We start from the raw sequence: 10,630 nt of genomic DNA on the forward strand, positions 1-10,630 counted from the left end.
CTTTCAGGAAATCAGTTGACAGCATCAACTGACATATTTGTTGTTTATTTGAGAACAATTTATTTAACATATTACCAGGCAGCACTTTGCAATTATTATATTTTCCTGTTTGTATAATGTTACAATAAATTGTTGGTTTAAAAAAACAAGCAAATTTAGGTTTTGCATTTTGTTCCCATACTGTACCAAAAATGAACTGAACCGTGACCTCAAAACCAAGGTACGTATCGAACCGTGATTTTTGTGCAACGTTGCACCCCTAAAATATATATATATCACTCACTCATCTTCGACGTCTTACTCCAATTAAGGGTGACGGGGGGGGGGGGGGGGGGTCTTCCCAGCAGTCATAGGGCATTAGGCGGGGTACACCCTTTTTTATTATTTGTTGATTCTTTTGAATGAATCCTGCCCACTAACCTGCAGCTGTCCCAATCAGAGTCTTTGCCGAGAAAGCTCCTGAGGAACCAACGGGAGCGCCGGCTGGGAGATGGGCTACGAGACCAGGCACGAGTTTGAGGCGGCAGTAGGAGGTCCTGTGGAGGAATGTCCTGGCCTGACTCTCCGCTCTCCTCCTGAGCAACCAGTGAGAGGGAGGGTGAGGAGCTCCACTGTTGAATACACGTCTCCACAGCCTCTGCTATTAAAATTTCTGGTGTCTCATCCCACTGCAGTTTAGGAGAACAACTTCTCTCTTCTTCATCATACCATTTGTTGAATCTGGTCTTCCTACGGTGGGACTGACTTTGGCGGGTGGACCGGGATAGTCTGGGGCTTGGCGACTGAGACCAGGACTCCGTGTCTGAGGATGGTGGCAGCACTGTCAGTGTTGGGATGGGTTGAGCCAGACTGTTACTTTCTATTCCCACAGGAGAGGACATTGTCTTCTTCGGAGGTCACAAACAATTTGTTCAGTTTCACTCACTTCAGCAGCCTCAAAAGAGACAGTTATCTCTGATCATGACTCACTGAGATGCTCAAGCTGTTCTTAATACAGTCTAGAAACTAAATGGCTAACTAGTTCCAAGCAAGTTAGTTCTGAACTTTAAGTAAGATGAACTATGATCATAGACCATAAACCATTTCCCGGATATGTGCTCATCTCAAGAAACATCACATCAAGCAGTTACATTTTTCCATTTGAGATAAAGCCACAGAACATTTTACAGTGGCAGCTGTGTGGGTGTCCCTTTGCAGTAAAGAAGATTGCGAAGTGAGCTGAGGTGATGCTGATCAGTGAAGACGTTCTGCGGGAAATTCTCTTCCAGTTTGTATGGGTGTTGGTCTAACACTGTGAAAGATGCTTGATCATCTCTTTTTGCCTGTTGCGTGCCTCAACACTTCCTCCACTGCATCACTTAGATTGTGTCAACTTTTCTTCAGAATAACTCCTTCTTCCATTTGGCAGACATTAGACTTGCGTTTGCACAATGAGGCTCATCTTTGCAAGAGTTGGGCTCAGGCACAAAGATCAATGTCTGGCTGTAGCTACCTGGGAAGTGAAAAAAGCAGAAACTTTGCATTCAAAATGCAGATCTACTTCTATCTGCCACCACCACCACCACAGTAACACATTGGGTCATTCCATGTCAATTCAAAGAGTATTTGAGGGGCCTCACTCACTTTGTCTCAGATTTTCTTTAAATTTTAATCAAATATTCCCAGACTATTCAGAACAACAAATCTGAAGTTTGAGACCTGTAGGCCAAGTAGTTTCTGAGATATGGCCAATTTAGTGTGCATGGAGTCTGACATTTTTTTTAGGCAAAAATTATGGCTGTCATTTCTGAAGCCATGTTCAAGGTAGAATATCTCAGCAAATAATGGACTTAGAAGCATGAAAATTTCTGTGGCAGTTGTCATGGACACCCAGACTTGGACTATAGTCAAACAACAGACATTGAAACTAAAATGTGAAGTTTATGTATGCTCAAACTATGGAAAATATTACACTGACTTTTGCGAGCATCCATGTTTGAGACACTGAACATACCATTACACTCCAAGAAGCCTCTCCATTTCTTGGCTCTTAGCTATACTGGCTATGAAATATGTAAATTTGGCATATCTGTGGTAAACAGTTATTGTGGGAGAAACCTCTGACATCTGAAAAAAAAAAAAACATTTTGTGGTTGAATTTTATTAAAAGAAAAGCTCATGTGAGCAGTAAATAAAACTCTTCAAACTGATTCCATTTTGAAGGCATTGATATCTACTTTAAGGTAAGTAAGTCCCTTCGGCTGCTCCCTTGTTTGCACTCGGGGTCGCCACAGCAAATCCAAGGTGGATCTGCATGTTGAATTGGCACAGGTTTTACACCAGATGCCCTTCCTGACGCAACTCCACATTACATGGAGAAATGTGGCAGGGATGGGATTTGAACCCAGAACCTTCTGCACTGAATCCAAGCGCATTAACCACTTGGCCACCACCCCTGGCATATTGATATCTACTTCTTTATGAAACTCCTTCCTGGTTAATTTAATCATCCAATTATGGCTAATTTGTGCACTCACGAATATATCTGTTTACCACAGATATGCCAAATTTACATATTTCATAGCCAGTATAGCTGGCATTAAGGAGCCAAGAAATAGAAAGGCTTCTTTGAGTGTAATAGTATGCTTCAGTGTCTCAAACATGGATGCTTGCAATAGTCAATGTAATATTTTCCATATGAGCATACATAAACTTCTGGAAATATTTGATTAAAATTTGGAGAAAATCTGAGACAAAGTGCGTGAGGCCCTCGTTGAATTGACATGGAATGACCCCATTATTATGTGAAATACTACTTGTTAAACTTGCTAAACCTTCCCACCATCATAAATTATTGCAAAGTGAGGACCATAAGGCCAGGGTTCTCCCTAAGCAATGGAATAATGCCGCTGAGCAATCGTGCTATGATTTCAGCACAGTTATGATGATTTTCAAATTTGGAGTGTTCTCCCTCTGTTTTCTTTGGTAATTTTACTTAAATTTATCAAAATTTGTATATTTGCAGTCATGCGGCGTCTTTGTCCTCAGTACCGTCATTTTCCTGTGAGATCTTGTGAAGCAGCGTCATCTCAAAATGTTTCAAAGTGTCACAGTCCCACGTCTCTAACCTCAGATCAGGCGGTAACAACAAGGAAAAAAAAAAGTTTATTTTTGTATTATGAAGTTTCTCACCGAGCATACCAGAGTCTCCCGCTCATAATGGACGATGGCAGAATGCTGAAGAGGTGAAAAATGCCTGTAACCACTGGCATTAACCCTCTGGAGTCCAGGGTATAATTGGGTGCTTTTGACTACTTTTGGTTTTACCTTCATAATTTACCTTAAAAAACTGTTTGTGACTTTATAGTTTTTCTTTCATTCTGACATACTGCATTAACACAGTGAACCTAAATTGACACAAAAACATAAAATCCGAATAGGAAAAAAAAAGTGTTTTTTTACTGTGAAAACCATAAATACGTTTAAGAAACTATTTTATAAGTCAGAATGCAAATATAAATTGTAAATTTCAAAAACATATGTACAAATTTGTATATAAACAAAGTTATATACAACTATTTATATTAAAATGCAAAAAAAAAAATGCTTCAGGTGTTTTTTGTACAACTATTTACATGCAAAAAGATGCCACACAAATTATATTTGTGCCACTCAGAAAAACAATTCCAGTCCATCGAGAGGTCCTTCTTGTGTTGAGCATTACAGGTAGGGCTGAAACGATTAGTCGAGTAATTCGAGTAATTCATTCATCTTCTACCGCTTAGTCCATTTAAGGGTCGCGGGGGGCTGGAGCCTATCCCAGCAGCCATGTTCGAGGCAAATTCTGTGCCTCGAAGCTTCGTTTAATGTTGTAGTACATATGCCAGGCCTGTGTGTGGCGCTGTAATGCCCCCAGAAAAACAAACAGAAGAAGAAGTAGAGCAAGCGCTAATCAAATTAGCACAAAAGCTATAGTTTTCCAACGTGACAAACAGAGTGAAATAAAGCCTTTTAGGAAAAAGACAGGCCACGCTGATCATCTGAAATAGCTTACTGTGCATTTAAAGCAAAGCAGTTTTTTTGTTGTTTTTTTTTTAAACAGTTTCGTCCGCTGGCTGGTCTACGCGCGGCGGACGGCTGCTGTCTCTCTCCGCCCGGTGTGAGCAGCTCAGCACTGCCCTCACACAGCTCCGCCCCGGCCACAGTCTCTGGAAGAAGTCCGCACTTTCTTATGTGTGACTCGCAATGAGTGTTTCGCTTTTTAATTTTCGCTTTTTTTGGGGCAACACACAATGCTCCACAAACACGGGAACTCAAATAAAATAATAATAATAATACATAAACAGTGACTGCGAGGCTGCATGTTCAACCTCCAGCAGAAAATGAAATGCATTGGCTGAATCGCAGAGGGAGTGTTAAAAAGAAATTCATGCAGGGACCCAGTCCACCACCTTAATAAATAAAATAAAAATGGTTAAATTTTACAAGTTGGGGAAAACAAAAAACCACATCCCATCACCATTTCAGCAAAATGTCTAGACTTTGACTGAGTTCCTGACACCAGGAAAGATCCAAAACTTGTAAAGACGTAAAAAAAAAAAAAAAAAAATTACCCAGAAAAACACAAAGGGATACACTAAATTTGACAGTCTCCGTGGTGACACAGTGACACTGTGCCATTACTTAGGGAGAGCCCTGGACTGTTAATGTTTTAAAACGCAAAAGTACTTTTTATCCAATTACTCAATTAATCGCCAGAATAATCGATAGAATACTCGATTACTACAATAATCGATAGCTGCAGCCCTAATTACAGGCCTGACACTTCCTCCTGTTGTTCATTCAGCGACAGCATTGGGCTCATGGAGGCTTTTTTTTCTCTTCTCAATCTAAGTGACATCTGCACCTATGTGGGGTTGGTGATTTTTCATTTGTGATGTCATGCATTTCCACCAGCAAAGGGGAAGACTTTTTTCCACCAGCCAAAGGTGTCAAAACAGGCAGACAGACATTCACATGTGCATCAAAGGCAGCACGCATCCACATCCAAATACGTGCATCTGTGAACACTGTATTTATCATCTGGTGGAAAAGCCCAACCATTTGGGTGGAAAAGGCACAACCAAAGCCAAAGGGAAAGTCATGTTTTTGTTTCCCATTGTAATTGCTCCGAACAGAGAGAAGACAGAAAACCTTCCATTCACGCACACGTGCTGGCTGAAGCGATTGCACAGAGCGGCGCTCCACACACTGGCTTTGCCTTTCCCACCAAATGGCTGGCCTTTTCCATCAAATGATAAAGGGAAAAGTCATGGGTTTTTTTTCTCATTGTAATTGCTCTGATCAGAGAGAAGAAAGAGAACTTTTTCTGCAAGCGTCTCTTCAATATTGTTTAAAGAAAGTGACTATCTGCACAGCCGCCGTGTCCATAACTCTCATTTCACTATTCGCACGACAAGACTCTGATGGTAAAACTTGGAACTACTTGTATAAACAAACATACTGCATTAAATGAGAGTTATGGACACGGCCGCCATTCGAATAGGGTCGGCCTTTTGCCACCAGTCTTGCCGTGCGAATACTGAAATGAGAGTTATGGACACGGGAGAATTAAAAAAAAAAAAAATCAAATTCTCAATTCAATTTCAATTTATTTTCTTTTATATAGCGCCAAATCACAACAGAGTTGCCTCAAGGCGCTTCACACAGGTAAGGTCTAACCTTACCAACCCCCAGAGCAACAGTGGTAAGGAAAAACTCCCTCTGAGGAAGAAACCTCAAGCAGACCAGACTCAAAGGGGTGACCCTCTGCTTGGGCCATGCTACAAACATAAATTACAGAAATAATTCCCAGAACAATTCACGGACAAATATACAAGAATTGCTGTTGGTGCACAGGACAGGAGGGTCGCCAACACAAACAACTCCCATCTCTGGATGGAGCTGCACCTTAAACAGAGAAAAAAACACATTCTAAAAATATTAAAGGAGTTAAGACATCTTGAATGCAGTATGTTTGTTTATATAAGTAGTTCCAAGTTTTGCCACCAGTGTCTTGCTGTGCAAATACTGAAATGAGAGTTATGGACACAGCCGAATAAAAAAATCATCAAAATCGAAAAATATTAAAGGAGTCATGACATCTTGAATGCAGTATGTTTGTTTATACAAGTACTTCCAAGTTTTGCCACCAGAGTCTTGCCGTGCGAATAGCCAAATGACAGTTATGGACACGGCCGCCGTTCGAATAGCCACAGCCTTGTTTAAAACTGACCAAGAACTTAAATAAACTTAAGGCTAAGAACACATGCTGTGAGGTTAGAGACAACAAAAGACATCATAACTTTTAATTTTGATATTCATGCAAGTGAAGTACTAGCTGATCATTTGGCACAATGGTGGCATTTCATCTAAATGCCCAAGTGTAAATAATTACAAAAACCTGCCTTGAAAAACCTGTATACATTATAACAGCCCGTGCAGCAGGCAATACAACACACCCTTTCAAAGTACACGGTTCACGAATCCAGCAAGGTCTAACATGACACCAAGGTCATAATTACATAAAACCCCACTGCAGATGTATCCTCGAACAGGAAAGCTTCACGTCGTGACATTGTTTGCGTTTAAAAGCAGTAACATCGAGCTCATAGACCAGGGATAGGCAACCTGTTCCAGAAAGAGCCATGAGGGTGCAGGTTTTCTTTGCAGCCACTGACTCCACCAGGTGATTTTACTGATTAATATCACTTTGAGCAGATGGAATCAGTTAATCAGTGAAATCACCTGGTGGAGTCAGTGGCTGCAAAGAAAACCTGCACCCTCATGGCTCTTTCTGGAACAGGTTGCCTACCCGTCATAGACACTATTTGCTTGTCATGTGTTTGAAGAAGAGCAATCTTGGCAGAGATGTGTTTGTCCAGAGTAATCAATGTCATCATAAGCCCCGTGCAGACTTCAAAACAAACATGATCTTTTTGCCATTAAAACAAACATGATCTTTTTGCCATTAAAACACACATTTCACCCAGAACAGAAATGTACCACTTTAAAACACTAACACGTCACCCCCAGCTGCTCAGAAGTACACCGACCACCACATCCGCAGTGACACAAACACCTGTTTAAAGAAGTTTCCAGGAACAGGTGATCCTGCCTGTGATACCACAGACATTGTTTAGGACTCATGTAGCTGTTGAACATTACAGAACCACTAAAGTTTCTGGGGCTCCTACCTCCCATTGGATGAGTTCACTCCGTTTCTGTTGTCCTGCTCGGCCTCAAAAACTATCCGAGCGACTGTGCGAGAAGTAATGTTAAAATCCACTTTTTCACAGGAACACATCAGCATCCTTGTATTCTCAGACAAACCGGCTACAGCTAACAGTTAGCTCCCCCCTGACCTCTGAAAACAGCTCACTGTAGAAGCTGGCTAACATGCTACCATTTCCATCAGAAAAAGTATCACTCCGACGCCTGCCATTTTCAGTTTAAAAACACCGAGACTATATAATAGTCTGCAAAATAAATGTACAAGTAACAACAGTTCTTAGCTTAGCAGCAGTCTGCTGTAAAGTAACAATGAGCTTTTTTTTTTTTTTGTCTAAAAGTGAAATGGAACATCAGTCGGTCGTACCTTTCCCATAGTATGTATGAGAGGGGTCAAAACACTCATCAACACAGCCACCGCCGTGAGTCGCTACAACGTTCTTTAAGCAAAACACAAATACTACTTCTTTTTGACTCTATGTTTTTAATAAACCATTTCTCAGTGTATTAGTTACATAGAGAAAAAAATTATAAACAAAACAACCAACCCCCCCCCCTGCGGTGAACTTTGTGGTACAGTCCAGGCAAAATAACTGTTCAGTGTTCACGCGCCACAGGGCCATTGGAAAGTAGTCTGGTATTTATGTTAAGTTAACGAAACTGTATCTTTATATTTACACGTTCCGTGTCTACTTATGTATTTTTTTTTTTTTTTTTTTTTTTTGCAAAGTAGCGTGAAGCTGGAGCTTCTGTTTTACAAGACTTTTATTTATTTATTTATCTATCTATTTATTTATTTATATATTTGGTGGCATAAATGTCGACATTGACGTGTTTTGGTTTGTTTGGGTTTTTTTCTGGCTGTTTTCACATATCTTTATCACAGATAAAGCACGACGTTAAAGCGTCCTTTTGTCTGACGCGACACCGGACACGTTGCGCCCCCGTGTGTTTAAAAGGGATGACTGCAGCGGGTTGTTTACCTGATAACTTTCGCCTCACAAAATAATTTCAGAAGTGTTTTTAAAGATTTACAGTCAATAATCGAACGCACTTCAGTTTTAAAACCAAAATATAATGATGATGGAGGTTTTTGGGGTTTTTTTTTTTCAGAAACACAAAGGCAGTATGGTCAGGCTCACCTTTTCTAGGAAGCATCATGTCATGTGGTCTTTCTGGACTTTGTGTGTGGGTGAGGCTGAGTTCATTCTCCTTAGGACACTTTTGTCTGTTGCTGCCAACACAGTAAGATGAAACTTCAATTTTAGATGATGCATGCGCACAAACAGAAAAGAAATTATACTTTGGATGGACATGGATTAAACAGTTCACACAGAGAATCTGAAGTTAGAGCATCTCCACAGAATTAATGCATGCACTTTACTTTTTAGAGTCCACGCTTTAACATCAGAACACAAGTCCATTTTTGAGGCTGTAAAACAGAAATCTACAACCTAACCTATACGCATAGTTTCAAAAAGCATGTAGCACATAAAACAGGGTTGTAGAAAGAAGATGTGTAAACCTGGATGCTATACAACAGCATAGATCATCCAGGTCTGTGCTTCTTTTTGTGTAATGAATTCACCTTCCTGTCAGTTGTGGGACTGAGCCAGCAGCTGCCTCTGTATCCTTTCAAATCGATGGCGGAGCATCGCAGTGACTTTGCAGTTTGTACTTCTTTCTTCTGTCCTCTGAATCCCCTTTACTACCTACCACCATCAGCACTTGACCAGCTCCACTTGTATGTTTGTGTTCCGTATGCAGCCGGGACAAGGTACCGCGCCGGGGACAAAGGGAGATGTGCTGCTAAGCGCTCCTGGCTGCTGAATCTGTGGAAACTCAATCTGTGCTAAAAATAAAAAACATTGCTGACATAGAGGAGGTGTGTCATTCACTTCGTGTTTGCGTGTACAGGGTCAGAAAGGTGCAGTGCAAACACATGGCACATGTGCACAAACACACACATGCACAGGGTTTATCAGATGACATTTCCTTGAAGTGGTCCCTCTTGTGTGTTAACAACACAAGATATAGATTCTATTTATATAACTGAATCACCATTTACTGTCCTGTTTGTGTGTGTGTGTGTGTGTGTGTGTGTGTGTGTGTGTGTGTGTGTGTGTGTGTGTGTGTGTGTGTGTGTGTGTGTGTGTGTGTGTGTGTGTGTGTGTGTGTGTGTGTGTGTGTGTGTGTGTGTGTGTGCGCGCACATACAGTTAGCTCTAGAAGTATTTGGACAGTGGCACACTTTTTGTAATTTTACCTCTGTACATCACAATAGAGCTGAAATGAAACCATCAAGATGTGCTTGGAGTGTAGACTTTTGTCTGTAATTCAGGAAGTTTCTTAAAAACCTCACGTAAGTTATATTTAGGAATTTTTATGAACAGTACCTCAAATGTGGCTTAAGTAATTGAACAAATAAATACAAGGATTATTTTTCATACCATCATCACGTTTACAGTTGGGAAGGATGTCCAGTTCTTCATTGTTTTATATCTACTTCATTGTGGTGGTGTACAGAGGTAAATTTATAAAAATTGTGCCGCTGTCCAATTAGTTATGGACCTGACATTAATCATGTATATTTTAATCTGAAAAAGTCTGTTACTTTCTTTACCATAATATAGTTTTAAAAAATAGACAAAATTGAAAGCTTCAAATTTGTTCCTGCACAGTGAGGTAAAACAAAAGAAACTTGGAAAAACACATTTACACAGAAGCACTAGGTTACTTCAGATTTTCAGAGTACTGACAGTACTAAACTTTATTTTCTTGTTTGGCCATCAGTGTTCAGTTGGAAATCTGTCATCGATCTGACAGCCACTGCTCGTCTGAAGAACAAGGCTGTTGAAGTCGAGGCCGAAACAACTACACTAACTCAAGGCCTCGAGTTGTATGGTAGTCACACCGTCAAAAACTTTGACGTGGTAGATGCAGCCTGTTGACGTGATAACACGAAAATATTGCTTGTTTGTTTTTTCTCTTATTTTTCTGGGAGGGGGTTTGACTGTCAGCGCACACGTCAGGTCAAATTAGATGTTACCCCATTTCAGGCCATATAAAGAAAATATCACAAATGCTGTTGGGAAAATAAGACATACAGTCTTCAAGGACAATGGATCACGTGACTGTGCCTGTCAGGCATGTGTTTGCTTGCATTGGCTGCACCAAAGGTCACGGAATGTTGTCCTGTGACATAACCAGATGACACAGGCAAGTGCTGATAGGTGTCCTTGAGTCGTCTAGCCTTGTGGTAGCACAGGAAAACTACATGCACATGTCATACATGACACTGAAAGACAGTTTATATACATTCAGGTCCATAAGTATTTGGACAGTGACCGTTGTCTCTCTGTACATCACTACAGAGTGGAAAT

General features: G+C 40.7%; 1 protein-coding gene across 4 annotated transcripts in view; it reads right to left on the reverse strand.

The window, feature by feature from the left end:
* gramd1a (GRAM domain containing 1A) overlaps window positions 1-9,081 on the reverse strand; it is a 78,448-nt gene extending 69,367 nt beyond the window's left edge. Inside the window, exons 1-3 of one of the 4 annotated variants that reach the window (XM_034174169.1) lie at window positions 8,837-9,081; window positions 8,391-8,482; window positions 421-1,492 (exon numbers count right to left, since the gene is read on the reverse strand). In XM_034174169.1, the coding sequence (XP_034030060.1) occupies window positions 421-881 (461 nt within the window). In that variant the 5' untranslated portion in view covers window positions 882-1,492; window positions 8,391-8,482; window positions 8,837-9,081. Of the gene's footprint in view, window positions 1-420; window positions 1,493-7,214; window positions 7,566-8,390; window positions 8,483-8,836 lie in introns of those variants that run through there. The other 3 variants (XM_034174166.1, XM_034174167.1, XM_034174170.1) reach the window with 3 other exon arrangements.
* Window positions 9,082-10,630: the final 1,549 nt, after the last annotated feature.

Source organism: Thalassophryne amazonica, chromosome 7 (assembly GCF_902500255.1).
Source record: "Thalassophryne amazonica chromosome 7, fThaAma1.1, whole genome shotgun sequence".
Classification (NCBI taxonomy): Eukaryota; Metazoa; Chordata; class Actinopteri; order Batrachoidiformes; family Batrachoididae; genus Thalassophryne; species Thalassophryne amazonica.